Consider the following 21891-nt stretch of genomic DNA (forward strand, 5'->3'; position numbering starts at 1 on the left):
GAAACTCTATGGTCTTCCTTAAATCCTCAAAAGATCTATGACTTACAGCTAGTTTGCTGTCTTAAAGAATGAAGTAGTTGGGCTGTAGAGATGGCTCAGCGGGTAAGAGCACTGGCTGTTCTTCCATAGGTCCTGAGTGCAATTCCCAGCAACCACATGATGGCTCACAACCATCTGTAATGAGATCTGATGACCTCTTCTAGCCTGTAGGCATACATGCAGGCAGAACACTGTATACATAATAAATACATCTTAAAAAAATACTTGAGTTGTCTGGGTGTGAGTAGACAGCCAACTAGATCCCCATCTTCTAGTTTGGTGTTTTGAAAAATAATGTACCATTTTTAAGGGTCGATTAGCTTGATTATTTTCATTCATTGCTTTTGAAATGCATCCTGTACTAAATAGTGGAGAGCAGTGAAAAAACTAACAAAAATCTCTGCCCTATGGAGCTTAAAGAATACAGACAGATAAATTAAACTAAACTACCCCCTCCCCCAAACACCAAAAGCAAATGCCAACTAAGAAAAAAACTCCCACCCCCAAGCAATCTAGGTATAATATATAGCATAAATTTATGATGGATTTTATGAAGAAAAATATCTTCAAGTAAAGAATGCTTGGACACTGGAGGGGGAGTCTGGCATACTTGGAAGAAAAGTGTTACAGGTAGAGGACATAGCAGGAGTCCTAAAAGAACACCACCTTTCAAAACCAGTGCATGCTGTCAGCCATACAAAGACACAGTGCAGTCATTGATATACAAGCCAAATTGTATAAACATTGCTGTTTATGTAGTTAAACTACTGGTGGAGCAGGGGGATCGGGTATAGGGCTTAACTGCAGCCCACTCCTGGCAGCGAGTGCTGCGTTAGGGGCTATAGTAACAGGGCTCTCCTATTGCAGGCCACAGAGATGCTGGTTCATAATGCCCAGAACCTCATGCAGTCTGTGAAGGAGACTGTGCGAGAGGCTGAAGCTGCTTCAATCAAAATCCGAACAGATGCTGGCTTTACTCTGCGCTGGGTCAGAAAGACTCCCTGGTACCAGTAGGCACCTCGTCAAATCTGGCTGGTACATACACCTCTGCTAAAGAGAAGAGAACCATCTTGAGTTCCAGAAGCCATTCAGAGTTGTCAGGAATGGAAACATCAATCCCTGGCTTCACACACCAGAAAGGAACATTTATACTCTTGTCATGGGCACTTTGAAATGTGTCTCTCTATAAACCCTGTACTTTCAGTTACTATGCGCACTCTCTCCCATGGATTTTACAGCAGCTCAGAATAAGCGTGAACACTAGCCGGAAGCCCTGCTCTGCCCCGGGGGTCATTTCTGTGTTTACGGTTCACCAACTCCCTTTCCCCACTATAGGCTCTCAAGACCTAGAGCTGAGGCAAGTCTAAATAACTGTGCTTCCAAAGTTATTTTGGGTTTCCCCCCCTGCTGCTGACCCTGCCTACCTTCTCTGGGCTGTGCATCATTGCTGCAGGAAAAAGTGGTCTCTGGAGAGTTCTAGCTTGTGCGGCCTGGATTCATTTCCTGCTTTCTCCCAGTGTAACCCTAGTTCCTCACAATGGGAAACCAACTTTCACTGTTGTGAGGAAATCATTATTTCTGTTTTTACCATGCCACTAACTAGTATGTGTTATGGAAACTTCCTGTCTCACATCCTGCCTTGTTTGGTTGCCAAGGTAACCATCCTGTAAACACACTGGTGCTCTGTCACTAGAGGAACAGAGTCACTGGGGTGTTATCCTGCCCATCCTCCCAGTGGGGCCACTCCCAGATTTTCTATGCTTTGTCACTGCCAGTAGATGTCTGTGCTGAGGCCTTGGCATTCATTCTTCGCCCTTATTTTCTTTAATTTCTGAGCTGAAGTGCTGCATTTACTTTTAACCAAATCATCCTAGGCTTTGGCAGTCTTCTTCTGTATGCTTCTTTAAACAAGACTTTAAAGATACATAGGTATGTGTTTGTCTGTAATCCCTCCATCCCCCACTTTTTTCTTTTTTTTAAATTTTGAGACTGGGTCTCTTTATGTTGTCCAGGCTAGTCTTGAACTTATGGATTCAAGTGATCTACCTGTGTCAGCCTGTTAGCTCCTACCACCACACTTGACTTTGCTTGTAACTTTGAAAGGTTCATTCAAAATTGAGACTTAAGAATTAGGGCTTGCTCCTTAAGAGACTTGAATGGAAAGGCAATCTTGTCTGGGAGACTAGCATTTGCAGATTATACTTCTGGTGCTTCTAGGGAAAAATCAGTAGGAACTATTATAGTTCCCAGTTGCTTTTAATCAACTACAACCAAGCATTTTTCATCCTTCCATAAATACGAAGTATTCAAGAATAATGAGTATGGTATCTATTTATCAGAAAGGCATGTTTCCTATTGGGCAAAGTTAGTGTAAAAGTGACTTTCCTTTTTTTTTGCATTTATCCTGGCTGTATAAGCATTTCCCAGTATACAAATGCTTCTTTCAGAAATCAGGAACCAGACGAATACAGGAGTGAGGCCTTCTTCCTGGATGTTCTTCCCACATCTAGTATGTCCAATCCCAACACTGAACTTGTAAATCTTAAGTTGACCCTGAATACTCAGGCTCCCCCTATTTCTTTTTGCTGATAAAAGATTCTTTTCAAAGCTCTCAGCAGATCTGTATAGTTGCTTACCTGATATAAATGCATATCAATGCCTTTAAAGTATGAATCTATGCCAAAGATCATTTTTTGTCTTACTAAAGATTTCTTAGAGGAACTAAGAAGAATCATGTTTATTCTCCAAGTTCCTTCAGTTCTGGAGACACATGTCCACCAGATGTGCTTTCTAGTGTCAGTGCTTACAGTACAAGGAGGCAAAAGGAAACAGTCCCTGAATGACGTGTTAGAGATGCCACCACTAAAAACTATGTTTATAAGCTAGGACTTATATGTAAATGTTTCTGCCTCTTCTTTTGTTCTGTTTAAAACAATAAAGTACATTTATATGAATAATGCTCTAATTGAGGTTATTTTACTAACAACTTTAGGTCAGACTTATTTTGTATTGAAGCTAATTCTCAAGGTCTGGAAACCAACAGCTTTATTCAATCCATAAAGGAGTTATATAATAGTGTAGTTACGTAAGAGGGTCTGCGTGATCAAGAACAATCTTGGCAACAATTCTAGCTAATGTATTCTTATACATTAGAAGGAGAAGAAATCACAAGTTACCAGTGGGCAAAGCAGCCAAATGTAGGTCACCTCCTGGCTAGAGACACCCTAATTTTAGTAGAGACCACCAGTGTCCCTTAAAAAGCTGAAGTTGTGAAATGTGAGGGACACTTTTGTTTGTTCCCAACCCCAGTACATAGCTATGGGTGTGAGGCAGAACTAGCTTTGAGGACATAGTCCTCCTCTTGTTTGAGGAAACACTGACTAAAATAAAAAAACAAACAAACATGCTTTTTTGCCTAATTTTCTAGAACTGAAGAAGAAAAAGAAAAGGTTAAATAATACCACAGGGTAAACTTTCCATTGCATTGACTTACAGAATGGATGGCAGCCTGTGTTCACGGCTGCTGAATAGACTTGGAAATCCCTGCAGCCTCTATTTGCTGTTCACCTTGTTCACCGGAACTGTGTGCCGCAGACTCTGCAGTTAGTTGTATTTTTAAGCAGTTGCTTTTAAGGACAACATTACCAGCATCTTTCCAGTGTTCTTCTGTAGCACCTTTAGGAAATGAGGCTACCAGCCGAATTCCACTGGGGGGTGGGGGTGGGGCTACCTCACCCAGACAATAAGTATCTGTTTTATTTACTCTTAGATTATGATTTCTTAAGAACAACAGAAAAAAGGAGAATATGGTGGCTTACCCAGAACTCTGTTTAAAAAATCTTTTGATACTGGGTTTTCCTGGGTCTATATTGAAGTGGTAAGGAAGATAGCTTTGATCATTTTTATCACGTGGTCTGTTACCAGAAGATGAATGGTTGTAAATATGCTCTATTCAGGAAGAGGCCTCTTCAATGTTCTTCAAGCAACTGTAACATTTTATGATACAGAAGAAACTGATCCAGTGCAGCCTGCATTAATACAGCCTGAATATGAGAATATTCCATCAACAATCAAACTTTAAAAATCATTTGGTTGCTCATATATTTATTGACATGATAGCCAGAACTAGAGAAAGGGCTTATTAGGGTCTGTCAAATTAATAAATACAACAATTTAACAGTAAAAGAATTCAGTCTGCTTAGCTACTTTAGCAGAAATCCCTGGAGACAAGAAACTTAGACAAGAAGATGCACAGGAAGGAAGCTGTGCGGTCTAGGTATGGTCGTGAGATAAAGGATGGTGAAGAACTAAAACTTATGTGCTTGCTTTTGAGGTAAAAGAACAAGATACTAAAACTAGAACTAGATCTTAGTCAAAGGGAATATTTTATGTTTTTACTTAAAATATAATTGTCAATCTGAGATTCGTTACTCAAGAAAAGTCTACTTGAAGTTTTGCAACAGTTGGCCTCCCTATTAGATGGGGGCCACGGCGGCACTGCTGCTGCATCGTTGGCACGCCAACGTGGAGTGAGCCTAGGACATGACCTAGCATGGTAAGGAGGGACAAAGGATGACAAGGCAGCTAGGAAGGGCAAGCACTTTTGTCTTCCTCCATTTTCTTTTGTCATTGAACAAGGATTTCCAAGTGAAAGATGCAGAATGGCCTGAGTCACAGACTGGCTTTTCAGGAGTAAAGACCAATTAGTATAAATGGTTACTGAGGACTCTGTCCTTCCGTGAATGGTTCTTCCACGTACGCAGTACGGCAAAGACACTTAAGTGCTTCACTCGAATTTGATAGGAGTTTGGAGAAGGTGTCATCACAATGGCCTGGAGATATATGTAGTATGGAAAGGCGCTCCCCCAAATGAAGGGCACACAAGCAAATTCAACTATTTAAACACACAAAGATTGAAAAGAGCAACATAGTGAAACTCATGATTTCCTTCTTTAGCTAAACTAGGGTTTCAAGCTAATTAGGTTAGTGGCATTAAATAAAGCTTTAATAAAACATGAGAATGGCAAAGGTTTTGCTTGATTTTCTCTTTTACTACTTTAATTTGTTTAAAAGCACAAACAGCTGTGCCTGCAGTAACTCGCTAACAACAGAAGTAGTGTTCCCTTTCGTTGTCTTAATAAAGTATTTGCCCTTTTGATGCAAATGATTTGACTGTGCTATCTTAACAGCTGAACTAGTGGCACAAGATTGATGGAATATTTACTGCAGCAAGGTCCTTGTAAATCAAAATCTGAGCTTTACATAAAAATCTTATTTATAAAAAATATAATACCAAGTACAGTGAGAATGGAGCACGGAGCTGTAGTGCTCCCTGCCAGGGCCATGTGGAAGTGGCTTTTGCTACAGTGCTTGCTTAATGGCACAAGTGAAAAGCTGAGTAAGGCAAACACTTGAAGAGGCAGTTTTCTGTAAACTTCTTGGGGTGGGGCAATCTCCTCTCTTGGGACAGACACTGAGATGGCTAAGATCAGAAGGTGTGACACTTGGCTGCACCTGACACATCACAGACTGAGACAGTTCCTGCTGGTAGATGAGACCAGTTGGCTTGCTTTAGGAGAGAGGATATCACTGTAGCCTTCTGCTTTGACTGTTAGAATGTGCAGCATTCAGCTGGTAGCCCCCATGGAAGAAATCATCTAAACCTTTTCCTAAGTGAAAAGATACAAAATAAGCTAAGTCTTTAGAAAACTTTCCTTAGCTTAAAGCTCCGTAAGAACCCTACATCAATTACTAAGCAACTTTGTTAGCAGGGTAGCTTGACACAAATGCTGTATATTATTCCCACCCACTTGGTACCTAATAGTAATAAATTGCAATGACACTTGAAAAAACAAACTGATCTTGAGCAAGTTTGGCCTCTTCTCATGTCCTCACTTGGAACTTCCCAGCCTTTGTGACATATTTGACTCCTTTAAATGGCTTATACTTCTCACCATACATGTCCAAGCGGTTCACTTTTAAGCCTGTGTCAAAAAGAATGAAACGAATCATTACTACCAGAGTAATAATGCAGTACTTGTGTAACAATGAACACTGTGCCTTAGATGTGACACTGCACAGTGCTCCATTCATCATGTGGAAACAACATCCCTTTTCTATCCCCCACATGCTGTACTCTAAGGAGCATGGCCTTGGTTAAGATGCCTCTGCTCACAAAACTAGCTAGTTCCACTTTCTTTGAACACAAATGAGGGCTTCTCTGGCTCTTAAATGAAGGTGAGGTGAGGTATGTGTGACAGAAGAGCATGAGGTTAAGTTGTGTTCTCAAATGGCTGCTGTCTGGAGCTGCTGTTCCTTCTAGGGTAGAGCTGTTAGTACTCTTCCAGACTCCTAGCCCCAATCTCCCCTCAATGCCCAGCAAACACGTGTTACCTGAAATAGCAAGCTGCTGGATCTTGAACTGTATGTTGAGGTTTGGGTTCTCTTCTGGCTTGGGTGCTCCTGACTGTAAATTTACTAGTCCTTTAAGACTTGGGAGCTTTTGTGGAGTAATTTTGCCCACATCCCATGCTAGTACCTTAAAAACACAAGAGAAAATACCTGAGCTGTGTTAAAGACATGCTCAGAGGTCAACAGATGCTATACACTACACAAAATGAAGCAGTGTCTTAGAAAACAGAAGCCAGGACTACACAACTGGCTTATGTTCTAATCACTAAATGTTCAGTTACAGAATCCACAGCAGAATCATGTGTGTGGGGCTGAGTAACAGACAGACAGAAGGATGACTCCAGCTCAGCTGGAAGGTGAGGATGTGGACTCGCCTGCTCACACCTCACACTTAAAGGGTCCCAGAAAGGCTTTTTTTTTGTTTGTTTTTTTGTTTTTGTTTTTTCGTTTAAGACAGGGTTTCTCTGTGTAGCCCTGGCTGTCCTGGAACTCACTCTGTAGACCAGGGTGGCCTCGAACTCAGAAATCCACCTGCCTCTGCCTCCCAAGTGCTGGGATTAAAGGCGTGCGCCACCACGCCCGGCTCCTCCATTTCAAACACAATCCAAACCAAACCAAAACACCTTCTCATTTATCAAGTACTCTATTCTGCTGAAAACTTACATTTCCTACATAAGGAAGCAAGGGAGCGAAGAGAAAATCATCTTTTCTAGGACTCTGAAAACCCTTGGCTAGAGTCTTGTTTAAGCAAGGCAAGGACCCTGCTTCCTAAGTACTGTGACCTCCACCCACAACCACAAAATAGATTGCAGAACACTTGCTCATTCTTGTTTCGAAGTGCCTGTACCTTGGTCACGGGATCAAATGTATAGCTGCCTTGCGTTGGTGTCAGGTTCATATTCAGCACAACTTTGGGCATGTGAACAGTCACTGTGATTCCTTCAATTGTTTTTCCCATATTCTGTTTCGGTCCAATTGTTATATCAAACCGGCCACAAGAGCTGTTTTCCTTAAAGCTGATACTGTGTTTCACATACACTGGTATTGCCACTAGACTAAAAAAAAGACACAAAAAGGTACAAAAGTACATTATGAAAGGTATGGGACAACTCCAGATGTAGTGTATGTCCTACGAGGTCTGTAACTGTGCCACAGGACCATATGCCCTAGCAGATTAGGCCTATGCACTAGGGTTGAGGACAGCAATGTTCTGGTACCAATGTGCTAGAAATGTATGGGTTAGTAACAAATACATAAGCCCAAACAGAAATCTCCTCCAAATATCACATAAACAACTCGGATAAAGGGATACAGCTAAAAAAAAAAAAAAAAAAAAAAAGGAAGAAAGAAAGAAAGAAAGAGAAGAGCCCATTAAAAGAATTTAAAGCACTAAGAAATATTTTCTCAGAAAAATGTTTCAGTTTTGTCTAATCACCCAAATGCTTTCTGGAATTTTAAGGGACACGTCAGCCCCAGCTGACAACAGTAAACTGTTTAAAGCTCAATGCAAGATGAATATGGTGGCACATATCAATGATCCTAGCACCCAGAAAGCTGAGGCAGGAGGATCCACAGTTTGAGGTAACAAATAAGACACTGTTTTAAAAACAAGAACCACTTCAACCTCCCAAACTCAATGTAGAGAACAGTGACTTGAAGCAGGTAGTTTAGGGGATGTTTTAGGGTATCCTGTCTTGTTTGTTTACAGACATAGCAGACTAAGGCACTGAGTTCATGGTTTGCCCAGGTCACGCACAGTCCAAAGGCTTGGTCTTAATCATAGATTTTTAACTTACTCTCTCTTACTACTTCTCTACACTTCCATGTTCAGAAACACTAATTGTTTTGGGTACAAAATTCTCATTAGGTCTCCAGGTGAGCCACAGCTAAAGGAAACATTGGTAAACTCAAGAATTAAACTGTAAAGATGAAACAACAACTGGGAGTTCGATTCAGATTGTCGGTGTTTGCAAATTCTGGCTGATGCGTCAATTTACTTTTGTGAGCTGACACGATACGATATGAGTCGGAAATTTCCATCTGGAGGAATGAATGACAAAACTCTTTCAGACTCCCAGCGTTTGAATCGGATGCATGGGTGGAAGCTGACGTCATCTAGTAGCCTTGGGTTCTGTCAGGAAAAGATAAGCCGTATGCACAGAGTATAAGTCGTATGACATAAATATTTACATTAATGAATTACATGTTATGAATATTATGAATTAATATACTCCCTAAGCCACTGTAAAAGCCGTGTAAGAATTGATTATAACAACATCAGAATCACCTTATAGCTCTGTAGCCTTTTACAGTTTGCAAACCTTTCATATATATCACTTTACTTGCGGTTATAAACAATGGGAAAGTAAGCGGCACTCTGTATCCTAGAGATGAAGACTGAGCTTCAAGAGAGGCGAGAGACACTGGGAACAGAGACAGAAGCAGAACACATTTCTCTTTGCTGTCTGTAGCAGTGTATCATGCTGAATGTAAAATGATCAGTGCCCCTTTACATAAGCATACAGTCGGTAAAAACGACCATGGAGAGACAAAAGCCAGACAGCAGATCTTGAGCTACTTCTAGCACACTCTAGGTAAAGACCTCTCTTTGACCTTTTCATCAAGGCCATGTTCAACATGTCAGTTACTGTCTGTTAAGCTGGTTGGGATATTCTGAGATAGTCGTTTGTAACCTAATAGACACACTCCAGGGCTGGCGAGATGACTTAGTAGGTAGAGTGTGTTTGCTACCAAGCCTGAGGATCTGAGTTTGATCTAGGATCCACATCCTGGAAGCTGTCCTCTGCCAAGTCACACACACACAAATACAACATGAGTAAAATTTTATTTCAGCAATTATATCATTTAGCATTTCAAATGTTTCATGCATACAAGGAACTATAGAACAGATCAAAACTTACCATGAAAGAGAGGGAGAGATCAGGCATTCCAGACAGCTTAATGCAAGCATCAATGACCCCTTGAATTTCTGCAAAGACTGTAGATCCTAAAGAAAGAAAGAAAAAGCTGATTACCTGCATGGCTTTGGGTCTTCTCTAGAGCTATCACTATATCCTGAGTAGTAGAAACACTGGTTGTGAGAACCACAGGCTTTGCACCTCACTGACAGGTGAGAGGACAGAGGATCTATTTGGATCTATTATACTAGTTTCAACAGTGTTTCTCACTGGCCACACCTAACTAGCTAGAGTATAAGAAAGATGAAACCTTTAGTGAATCAATCTTGTAAGGATTATTTGGACAGAAGTTTAGAATTTAAAGATGAAGCAGGTTTCACATAATATGGACTAAGCTATAGGCTTAGGTTATATTGGAAAGAAGACAAAATTATACCTGTAATTCATCGTGTCATCCATTCCCCTATACCAACTAGTTATATGATGCTGAGCAGGTTACACGGTTCTGAGTCTCGGCTGCTTTATGTATAAATTGTGAAGATACAATGAGATTTTTTAAAAATAAAAATTTATTATTCTAGTATTTACCACCAATGTCTTCTCTGGTTGAAACCACTAGAAGAGGCCTTTAGCAGAAGGAGTACAGAGTGGAGAAGCATGGGTACCATGGGTATGTAACACCTGTCAGATGAGTGACTGCAAGAGGGACTTAAAACATCTGGCAATATCTCAACTAGTGGCTGTGATAATTATATGTAGCTTTTGGGGAGAACAAAAAGATTTATACATCATTAGAAAATGAATGTTTCTCTGCTGAAAACTTCCTGCCAAGGGATTTCAGTTTTCAATTCAACTTGTATTAATTGAAGTTCTTTCCCCCATGAGACCACGTGTACATAATTACCTGATTTATCTATAATTGCATCTATCTCTTCAACTACATCAAAATAGGCTTCATTGTTTGTGTACTTCACTCCTGCTCGACGCCATGGGATGTTGGATAGCTGCCCAGTGGGGAGTGTATCCCCAACATTACTACTGCCTAGAAATTAGAAAAGAAGAAGGCAAAGTGGGTGCGTGCAATGGTTATTAGAAAAGTTATTATGAAAAGGAAAAAATAATGCTTTAGCTTCTACTTTAATGTTTGGATTTTCCTTCATAGCTGTTGTGATGGGCTCTGGAATTAATGGAGATATATTCCACACAAGAGACCAGAGATAGGCCATGGGCCTTTCTGTCTACCTGTTAGACCAAGATAAATGCACTCATTTATCTTTTGCTTCCTGTTTATTGGTAGTAATGAAAGGAAGACCCCTGTTGGCAAGAAGTCTCTACTGAGAAGACTTCAGAACCTGGCTTTTGGGTATGCAGGGGAATTCTATGTGAGGGACTGCCCCAATCTGTGAAGTTCCGTAGACTATTGAGAATGTAGTTCTAACATGCAAGGCCTTATTCAATTCCCAGCATAGCAAAAACAAAATAAAGCAAAACAGACAAACAAAACCCAATACCCTTCTTAAGGTCAGTATACCATTTTTTTTTTTTGCTGAAATATCATTAACGTTCAATATCTGACTAGCTTCCTGGCAAACTATGTATGTATGTATGGTTACCCAAACAGAACCCCTTCCACTGTGATTTATTAAACATTTTGTTCAGTTTACATTTTAATGGAAAAATAACACATGCTGAACAGCAGTAAAAGGCAGCTTATAAAACAACAACAACAACAACAGGTCTGTTTACTATTACTAACATCAACTACCACTAACATTTATGCAAGTTTCTTTAAATACTTCCCCATAAGTAGCATTTACCAATGTTTCTATTTTGGTAATTCTGCTTTCTTTACACTTGCAAAGCCAGGTGTAGGGCTCGAATTTGTAATCCCAGCATTTGAGAGACAGGGTACAGAGGACAAGAGCATGTCTGAGGCCAGCCTGGTCAGAGTGAGATGCAGGCCAGTCAGGGCTACATAGTAAGACCCTGTCTTCATAAAGCAATAAATAAGAAACTAAAACAGGATGCAAGACAGGTAGCACAAGCCTATAATACCAGCACTCAGGAGGCTAAAGCAGGAAGGTTGCTAGTTTAAAGCCAGCCTGAGCTCTTATGAGGACTGTCTCCATAAACAAAACAAGACACACACAAAAGCACCCCAAACAGAAACTGGTTTCAGGGCTGGGGATGTAACAGGCAGAGTGCTTGCCTAGTGTGCATGAAGCTTTTTGTTCAATGTCCAGCATTCAACGGTTGAGTGTACACTTTAAACCTATCAACTGTGAGGAAATGGAGGCAGGAGGATTGCAAATTCAGTCATTCTTGACTACACAGTCACACAATATATTCCAATCTAGATTAATTTTTAATGACAAGGAATATATGCAGTCCAGGATGGCTTAGAACTGGGGATCCTCCCATATTAGCCTCCCAAATGCTAGGATTACAGATGTGTGTCACTGAGTGTAGCTAACAAAGCTAACATTAATTTTATAGTCTATTTATTGCTGGTGTTCCTATCTCCAGCCTGTTCCTTTGTAAGAGTTTTAGAAAAACACTGCTTTAATCATATTATTTCCCTGTTCAGCAGCCTTCAGTGCTCCCCCGCCTGCATTCTGATAAAAGCTAAATGTTTTGCTCAGCCCTGGCAGAAGTGTTCTCCCATCTCAGCTCCCTGTCGTGGACTGGAGGCTTGGCCATCCCATCAGCCCAGCTTCAGCTGTTCCGTGTGCCCCTCAGTGCTCAGTTATCAACAGCTCTACTTCTGCTAGAGGGGCTAATACAGCTCAATCTCCCATTGTATGCGTTATTTTCTCATTAATGCTCTTATTTCTCTATCTTATTCCACAATCTACCGATTCTGATGGGTCCTGTGCTAGGGCCTGGTAGTTCAAGAAAGACTACTTCAACTATTGAACCACTCTTTGGTATGTGCATATAGGTGTGGTACTAGGAAACAGAATCAGGGCCTTAGTTTAATAAGCAAGGCTCCTCTGTACCTGTGACCTCACAACTGTAGCTGGGATTACAGGTGACAGCACCACATTCAGTCTGAACCCATTCTCTTTATGTCATCAACTCATGTTATAGTTTTACATGACAAATTAGTACGTTTTTCCTATCAAATACATTTTTTTCTTAAAAGTTAAAAAGTATGAAATGGGTTGGAGAGATGGCTCAGTGGATAAAAGTGCTTGCTTATGCAAACATGAGGACCTGCTAGATCCCAGCACCCACATAAAAAGATGGGTGTGACTTTGTACACACCTGTGATCCTAGCACTGTGGGGGTCGAGACAGGATGGCTAGGGCTTGCTGGCCACCGACCTAGATCCAGGGTCAGAGACCTTGTCTCAAAAAGGACTTGGTGAGCGCATAGAGCATGACATCTCCATGTACACGCACACACATTCATACACATATTTTAAGATGTATAAGGCAAAAATTAGGATGGCTTCTTAGCTAAAAAGATAGTCAATGTAAACATTTTAGCATGTTTCTCTTTGCAAATATTTATATATATATCTATATCTAACAGTTTGTGCTTTCCCCCACCAAACACAGTATTGTGAGAGATTTGCAGTGCCTCACAACAATGTCCATGAAATATCAAAGTACTCTTTAAAATGTTTAGATATTTAAACTACTTTTCCTAGAGTGTAACTCCTTGATGTTAAAAGGACAAGTACAGATGTGGCTGGAGTGGTACATAGCATTCCATAAGAATCTTCCTTTAGAAGATGTTTTTTCCTTTTGGATATCATCCCATCTGGCCTGGAGCTCACTCTTTAGGCCAGGTTGGCCTCAAATTCTCCTGAATGCTGGGATTAAAGGCTTGTGCCAGGAAGCCCACTTTTTGTGGAAGACTTTTAATCAAAAGATGATCTGAATATGGTATGGCCTACAATTAAACCCAATTAAGCTTATTTTTTTAAAAAAGCATAAAGCCCAATATGCATGAAGTCTACTAATAATTTTCTACCTATTTTATTAGTTTTTCTTTATTCGAAGTACTGTTTATTGAACCCAGTAATAGGAAAATGAGCTATACCCTAACCCTAAAAGTCCTTTGTCCTTCAAGACTGAGCCTCTTTCAATAAATGAAACAAAACATATTTCTCATTCTATATACCAAGTTGGCCTTGAACTTAATTAACAATTCCCTGGTTAGCTTCCTAACAAGTGATATGAGTACACATGTGAACTACACCTGACCTCATAGGATCTGTTTTTGTTATTGTTCTCCATCCCCAAAAAGAAAAGGGGCCCGGTCAGATGAGTTGTTGGGTAAAGGCATTGGCTGCCATGCCTGAGGGCCTGATTCAATCTCTGGATTCCACACGGCAGACAGGGAGAACCACTGTCTTCTGACCTGCACACACATGCTATGGCATGTGTGCAGGCATGCGTTCATGTGCACCCACACACCAAGAGAGAGAAAGAGAGGGACAAAGAAAAAGAACGGAAATATACATTCATTTAAGCATTATTGGTAACTTAATTTTGGCCAAAGTAGACTACCCTAATAGTCTGTCATATGAGCAAAATGAGCTGTTTATACAATTTCAATGGATCAGTTCCTAGCAGTGTTTTCATTTTTCATACCTGTAATAGAATTGACGACAGAACGTAGAATTGTTGGTGGTTTAATCAGTTCTTTCAAAATGTTAGATTCAGTAGCCAGTGGGAATCCATTGTCTAACATTTCTTCCAAGAGCTCATATACTATGACCACATTATCCTTAATTGCAGCCTCTGAACACTCACCAAAGTAGTCCTAACAAAATATTCATGATATTGAACAAGAGAAAGCAGGAAGGAAGGCTTGCTTTTATATAATACCCTTCGTTCTGAAGAGTAAACTAATAGTAGCTTAACTCATGGTTTAAGATGCTAGAAATATATAGACTTGAAAAAGTTCTCTATGGAAATCCTAACATTTCTCTTCAATATTTTCTTATTGTATTTATACTGAGCTGATTCCTATTATATATCATGACAGAAAGTACTGAGACATCAATCTGCAATGTGAGCTATAAACTTCATTTGCCCTCACTAACCCACACTCAAACACATACAAAGCTTTAAGCTATTTGGTTTATTCATCAAATAGAAAATAGAAAACAGAAATATAAAGGCGCTCATGACAATAAAGACCTTGTGATGATCCAGAGAGTGCTTAGTGGAGGGTACTCCTGTTTCCTCATGATATAATTTGCCACACATAAAAAGCAATGAGCAGAACAGCAACGTGCGCTACTGTATACTCTCTGCAAGTGTTTATGAGATTGTTTAGTTACAAAGAGAAGTCAGCCAGTACACATCAGAAATTTAAGTAACAAATGAAAGCATGCGCACGTGTGTATGTGTGTGTGTGTGTGTGTATGTGTCCTTGAACTATCTTGGGTGATTTAGTAACAACAGTTTGACGGATACAAACCTGAAAAGTGTCAGCAACTCGATGCAGAAATTCAATTACAAAGAGAGGTGGCACTTCGGTCTGTATCACAGACACAAAGAAGAGCTTATCCCGGTAGATACTAATGAGGTAGTGGTGAGGTGTTGAAATGACAGGTGGGACATTTTCAACATCAGCAGCTTTCTCCTGAGCTTCAAAGAAATAGTCACACACTGACTGGCTTACAACGCTCTTCCAGTGTTTTTCTAGAAAAATGTCGCCAGAGCAGTTTATGAGAAATAGACTGTGGATCATTTTCTGTGGAGGAAAAAAAAAGGGGTTATGCTTACTGTACACTGAAAATGCACAGTTGCAGTAGATTGTAACTAATGCAGAGACTCACATCTGGACGATGTACAGCGAGTAAAAGACTTTGGAGCACTCAGCCCTAAACAGGAGGTCTTTATCATATCCCTCCTCTCAAGACTCAGGGAACTATGTAGAAGAGACAGAAAAGAGTCCAAGAACCAGTAGTGGACAACTCCAAGGAAAGAAACAGCATCTTCCAGGCACAACAGAGATGATATGCATATGAACTTGTAGAGACTCTGACACCACACAAAGACCTCCACAGATTCACACCAGACAAAATCCCAGGGTAAAGAAAGGGACGCAGACACTAAGTCCTACCCCTGACCAAACTGCTTGCAACTGATACATGTTAGGAGAGGGAAAATTGTTTTTCTCCACTGGTGTATCACTGGGCAGGGCAGGCACCATCCACAGTGGTTGACAACACGAGGATGACTCTGCACGCTCGCGTGTGTGGATGTTTGTTTTGTTATTTTTTTGTCTGTGTTTTCTATTTGTCTGATTTTTCTTCCTTTTCTTTTTGGAAAGAGAGAACACAAAGCTGGGTAGGTATGGGGAAGGGAAGGACCTAGGTAGGGGAAGGAGAAAGAATATAATCAAAATATATTGTATTAAAAAAAATTCCTTGGGGCTGGTGAGATGGCTCAGCAGTTAAGAGTGCCGACTGCTCTTCCAAAGGTCCTGAGTTCAAATCCCAGCAACCACATGGTGGCTCATAACCATCCGTAACAAAATCTGATGCTCTCTCCTGGTGTGTCTGAAGACAGCTACTTACATATAATAAATAAATAAATCAGTGGAGATGCAGAGTTTGGAGTCTGCTGAGCTGGTTTAAAAAAAAAAAAATTCCTTGTCATATTGCCTTGACATAAAAACCAGACAAAGGCAATGGAAATAATAGCAGATTAAGATCACTTAAGAACACAGATGGAAAAGTTCTTAATTCTAGAAAACAAAATTCAGCAACAAATTAAATCATAAAAAATATGATTTATTCCAAGAATGCAAGTTTATTTAACACAGGATAGTTAATTAGTGCAATATACAATATATTGTTAGTTCTGTTAACTTGACACAACCTAGGTAAATCTGGAAGAGAAAGTCTAATTGAGGAATTGCCTCCATTAGACTGTTCTTTGGGCATATCTGTTGGTCATTAATGTAGGACCCAGCCCACCATGGGTGGTGTAATGCCTAGGCTCCTGGGTGATGTGAGAAGCTAAGCAAGCCACTAAGCAGCGTTCCTCCATGTTTCCTGCCTCTGCACTTTCTTCATTTCCTGACCTGACTTCCTTCAACGAGCATCTGTGATCAGGATGTATAAGCCAAATAAATTTCTTCCACAAATTGCTTTTGGTCACGGTATTTATCATACTGACATCTGTTGGTGATATCATTATAGACAGATGCTATAGTCAATGTGCTCTTCTGGCTTCATTTAAAAGGAAGAGTTGAAGGATATGTTCCATATAGAAACCAAAACATGCTCTTGATTTTATGCTGAGAAAGTTTAACTGATTAGAGTAGAAACAAAAGAGGTGACACAGGTTATGTCAAAGCACTAGCCCCCTGGAACACAGTGGCACTCCATTATCACAACACTCTCTAAGACAGGTGCTTGTTTTGACTGGTTATTTTAGGGTTAGATTTCCACTCACTTTCTTAATCTGGTGAAAAATTCTTTCCAGGAAAGTTTCCACCAGAGTTGTTTTTATCGGTAGCAGTTCAGGTTTCAGAACACTGGTTGTCAACCCAGCCACTGGATTTACTGTTGTTATCCTTTGTGCTGAGAGCTTAACACTTCCAGCACTCAACAGCACTTGGCTTTAAAACCTATTTTAACCTCCTATAATAAGAAAAGATCTTAATTTTTCTATCCATATTATGATCAATTGCCTAATGTATATAAGAAGCAACACCTCATGAAACAGAAAAAAATTAGCCTATTTCTTTAGCCACTTATGCTTTTAGTAGCTGCAGTTATGTTGTTCCTTACTTGATTGACCACCACCACAAACTGTATGTGGATGTGACTTTTGAACTGCAAACACACCCATCAGAGATTTGATTGTAGTGTAACTACTTCATGAATCCTCTTTATGTGTGCATTCTTCCTGACAATTACAGTCAAAATATTCTTGGAAGGTAAGTGTGTCTTTTGCTTTTTAGATAGTCGTATGTTGCCAAACTCATGGCCTTAAGCTATCCCTTGCCACAGCATCTTAAGCAACAGGAACTACAGTCATCCACCACACCCAAGGTTTCTTTCAGAGCTTAATGGAGGCACAGAATGGCCTTTATACACAGTGAGAGAATGGGGGATGGAAAGATGTTTAGGTCAGTAAAGAGCCTGCCATTTAAGCACGAGAACCTGAATTTGGATCCCCACTGCCATATCAAAACAGGAGGTGGTGGGTGGTTCCTTTCTGTAACTCTAACAGTGGAATAAGGGGTTGGGGACTGTAGAGTGGAGACAGGCTTTCAGGCTAGCTATTCTAGCCAGTCAGTGAGGCCCAGGTTCAGTGAGACTGCCTCAGGAAACAAGGTGGAGAACCACAAAGTCACCCAACTTAAACCTCTGATCCACACACACATGGGGATCCCTGAAGTTGCATGCACCGCCCCCCCCCCACATATGCATGTACACATACACAAATATGAAACGAGAAGAATTTAGTTCCTCTGATTCTCAACCAGAATCTTAACCATTTTCCCCTATTCAACAAACTGTTCTATATTTATATATTAGGCATTTGGGGATATGCTAAACTGAAAATTTCTATACTTTTCGTCAGTTGCAAATACAAATATAGTAAGAAGCAACTCATATGATAGGATAAATAGAGTGAACTATTGGAATCTTCAAGGGTTACACGTACAAAGAGAATACATGAAAGAAATCCAAAACAAAATGTGCAACTCTTAAGGTTGAAGAAATGCTGGAAAAAAGGTAAGAATATGAAAACAGCCACTGGTCATGGGGCAAGGCTTGCCTTGTTTATTGTTCTCAGTGAACTAATTTCCCACATTTTATTTAATTTTTTATTTTGAGAGAAAATATGCAAATCTGATTTACATTTCTGGAGAGATTATACTAATTATACTATGGAAATTGGATAAGAAGTCACCAAATTATGTGACACCAGTTAAGAGATGAGTGATGGATCAGAGCTGGAGAGATGGATGCTTGGCAGGTTAGAGGACAAGGCTTGACACCCTTACAACTGTCTTTAACTCTAGTCCAAGGGGGTCCAGTGCCCTCTTCTGGCCTTCTCAGGCACTGCCCTAGTAGGAGCCTGTACTAGAAGGTTAACAAGAGAATGGAGTAAAATATACAATGAGATTTGGACAAGCTTTAAGAAAAAATGTATTTAAGTCTGGGTATGTTGTACAGAAATAAGAAGACAGCTGAAATAGTTAGTCCTGGTCATACATAATTTGACCCAATTCCTAATATATTTGACTCAACTGAGTACATTCAATCACTGTATTTGATTGAGTCTAGTCCTTCAAAGAGACTGATATGTTGTTAATGGGTATTATAAGGAGTTATATCCAAATAAATTATGAACATAGCAAGGAACATATATGAAAGAAAAAGCCAGTATTTGAATAGCAAGGAAGCGGAACTAAAAAAGGAAAAAAAAAAAAAAAAGCCTAAGATGGAGCTGAAGCAGAATTTTAAAAATGGGGAAGGGTTTTAGTATCTGAAGTGTATTGGAGAATTTTAGTATCTGAAGCATATTTATGCATTTCTAGGGGAATGCCACACAGAAGTGAAGCTGTGAAGATTTAAAAGGATGAGTAGAAGTGGTTTTCTCAGATTGGAGATGACTCAGTGATTAAGAGCATGTACATGCTCCTACGGAAGACCCAGATTATGCTGGGCTTGGTGCCAAATACCTTGCTCTTCAAGGGAAGAGGCAGGGGGACATCTGTGAGTTCCAGCCCAGCCTGGTCTACAAAGGGAATTCCAGGACAGCCAGGGTGGTTACACACAGAAATCTTGTCTTGAAAAACCAACAACAACAACAACAAAATACCAAACAAAACATACCCCCAACAACAACAACAACAAAACAAAACTGAACCCCTAACTCAACAAACAAAGCACTCAGATTCAATCTTAGCACCTATGTCAGGCAGATCATAACTCCAGCTCCAGGGGATCTATTGCCTTTTGTTTCTATGGGCATGGCACTCATGTGCACATACCCACATACAAACACATACAATAATGCAAATAATAAAAATAAACCCCAAATAATAAACAAGTAATAAAAATAAATATCAAAAAATGTTTTACAATTTTCCTTTTTAAAATTTTCCTTTTTATTCTCAAGATAGGGTTTCTCTGTGTAACCTCGGCTGTCCTGGAATTCACTCTGTAGACCAGGCTGGCCTCTAACACAAGAGTCTGCTTGCCTCTACCACCCAAGTGCTGGGATTAAAGGCATATGCCATGACTGCTGGCCACCAATGATCTAACATTTCCAGTCTTTTACCCTCAGCAAATCATACTGTTCCCTACAGACTGTTTGATAAGACTTTTTTTTTCAATAATTTAGATGTGTATTATGTGTATTTGAGTGTGGGTTTGTGCATGTAAATGCAGGTCCATGAGGACCAGGAGCGGACAGTGGATCCCTTAAAGCTGGAGATACAGGGGGTGGGATTAAAACCATCTACTGCTTCGGCCGAGGACCAGAGTTCAGTTCCTAGCACCCATCTCAGGCAGCTCACAACCCAAGTTTTTTAAACTTTAATTTTGTATGTATTTCTGTTTGTATATGTCATGTGAGTGCAGGTACTTGCAGAGGCCAGAAAAGTACATCAGATTCCCTGGAGTTATTGGTTGTTAAGACCTGAACTTGGGTTCTCTGCAGCATCTCCCACACAAATTAGAAAAAAAAAAAAAACCCCAAAACACATGCCTACTTAAAATATATCTATGTCTTATGCATTAAAAGGGGGTTAACTTTTCTGATTCGCAAGTAGTTTTGTTTTTTTTCTTTAAGTTTTTATTGTATTTGTATGGGTGCTCTGTCTGCATATGTATCTGTACACTGAGTGTGCAGTGCCCAAGAAGGCCAGTAGGGGGAGTAGGATCCCCGTGGGACTGGAGTTACAGACAGTTGTCAGCCACTGTGTGAGGGCCAGGAATTGAACCTGGTTCATCAAAAGTGCATCTAGTGCTCTTAACTGACAAGCCATCTCTCCAGCTCCAAGACTTTTTTTTTTAAATCTATACCGAGAATATATGATTGTCATATTTGATGTGATGGGTGATGTTGGTTAAAGTAATTTTAGTGATAACTCAGTAGGATGTTGGCAACGGCATAGCAGTGTGGTTCTTAGCTAAAAGCAGCAAGTAGGTAAAACAAAGATAAGGAGACTGAGATGGCTCATCAAAAAAGGTGTCTGCTAGCAAGCCTAAGGACCTGAGTTTGAGCACTAAGACCCTCATGGTGGAAGGAGAGAATTGTGGCCCAGAAGTTGGTCTCTGAATTCTACATGTATATTGTGGCATGCAACACACATACAACAAACAAATAAATGTAAAAAAAAAATGTTTAAAAACCAGGAAGACACTGAGAAACAGACGATAATAGCAGTGGGACTCTCTCAAAAGGGGGGCACGTTTTCTTCTTTCAATACAGAGGAAGGATTTATATATTTGCCTGCAGAAAATTCCTTTTCTTCTGTGTAATGTGTTTTCAAGTCAAAATCCCAAATGCCACCAAAAAAAAAAAAAAAAAATTCTTTCCCCGCGAGAACGCCGGATTTTTACAGTGACTCAACTTCTCAACTAGGAAGTTAAAGCTTCAATATCAAACAAATCCACTGCATCCAATCAGCCCACCCCTCATTATGTTTCCATTCTCCAGGCCACCTTCTTAGTTTACAGCCCTGTCACCTGTCTCCTGAGAAGCTGCAACACCCTACTCACTGTTTCCCCATCCCAGGCCAGCTCACGCAGGCGCCACCCTATAAAGAGAGCGTTCTTAGCTTCTTCAGGGGACTTGCCCTCCAAGGCCAAACCTGGGGTCCTACAAATTCAAGTCGTCGGTACTGCACCTCACTATAGATGACATTTCCCGTGCCTGGGGTCCAGGGTCCGAGAACCCTACGTGGCAGGTGCACCGCTCCCTTCCGGCCCAGCTGGCTAGAAAGCCCGGACGTGCCGGGCAGGCGCGGCCCCGGTGCACAGCAGCGGGGACGCTCCTGGAGCCCAGGCTAGAGTCCCGAGCCGGAGCTATGCGGTCTACTCCCCGGCTTTGGAGAGGTCTCCAGCCCGGAGACTCCCCGCCCTCACACTCACCCCGACACCTGGGCGACTCAGTGATTCGGTGCCGGGTCCTCTCTGCACCGCAGCTGAAGCAGCAGAGAATGCCGCGAGGACCCCGCGCTCGGAGTGCCCAGCAGATTGCCTGACTAGCAGCCGCAGAGGCACCAAGGAGGTCGGCTGGACTAGATAGACACAACGAGCGGAACGGCGTTCAGTGAGAGGCTCGGTGTCTACAGAGGTTGAAGATCTGACTCTTCCACATTACTCAGGGGCTGAAGGAACGGGGAGGTTGGCACTCCCTGAGCGCAGGCGCTCACCCGCAGCCTAACTCCGTTTGGGGTCCCTTACCGTAGTAATCGAGGTCCTGTAGGGAAGCGCGTAGAGCCAATGGTTATGGACTAGAGTCACGGATTGGGCGGAGCTTGGAGAGGCGGGGCTTAGTGGAAAGGGGGCGGTGACGAGCTG

General features: G+C 41.0%; 2 protein-coding genes across 6 annotated transcripts in view; one reads left to right on the forward strand and one right to left on the reverse strand.

Moving 5' to 3' along the window:
* The window catches only part of Vcl (vinculin), a 104294-nt gene extending 101298 nt beyond the window's left edge, over positions 1 to 2996 (forward strand). For both annotated transcript variants that reach the window (XM_006518922.2, NM_009502.5), the window contains one exon: positions 907 to 2996. In XM_006518922.2, coding sequence (XP_006518985.1) covers positions 907 to 1053 — 147 coding nt within the window. In that variant the 3' untranslated portion in view covers positions 1054 to 2996. The remainder of the gene's footprint in view (positions 1 to 906) is intronic.
* On the reverse strand, positions 2426 to 21873 carry Ap3m1 (adaptor-related protein complex 3, mu 1 subunit). 4 transcript variants are annotated; one of them, XM_006519292.2, is made up of 9 exons: positions 21775 to 21873; positions 14808 to 15083; positions 13973 to 14144; positions 10273 to 10410; positions 9372 to 9457; positions 8448 to 8581; positions 7298 to 7505; positions 6433 to 6577; positions 2426 to 6023 (listed from the first exon to the last, which is right to left on the reverse strand). In XM_006519292.2, the coding sequence occupies exons 2-9, from the start codon at positions 15078 to 15080 to the stop codon at positions 5923 to 5925; spliced, it is 1257 nt and encodes a 418-aa protein (XP_006519355.1). In that variant the 5' UTR covers positions 15081 to 15083; positions 21775 to 21873; the 3' UTR covers positions 2426 to 5922. The 4 variants fall into 4 exon arrangements, 3 of the variants coding, with proteins under 3 accessions (XP_006519355.1, XP_006519356.1, NP_061299.3); XM_006519293.2 differs by lacking the exon at positions 21775 to 21873 and adding an exon at positions 21216 to 21768; NM_018829.4 differs by lacking the exon at positions 21775 to 21873 and adding an exon at positions 21460 to 21762 and having other exon boundaries at positions 3062 to 6023.
* Between the last annotated feature and the right edge of the window lie 18 nt (positions 21874 to 21891).

The sequence above is a fragment of the Mus musculus genome, chromosome 14 (assembly GCF_000001635.26).
Source record: "Mus musculus strain C57BL/6J chromosome 14, GRCm38.p6 C57BL/6J".
In the NCBI taxonomy this organism is placed as follows: domain Eukaryota; kingdom Metazoa; phylum Chordata; class Mammalia; order Rodentia; family Muridae; genus Mus; species Mus musculus.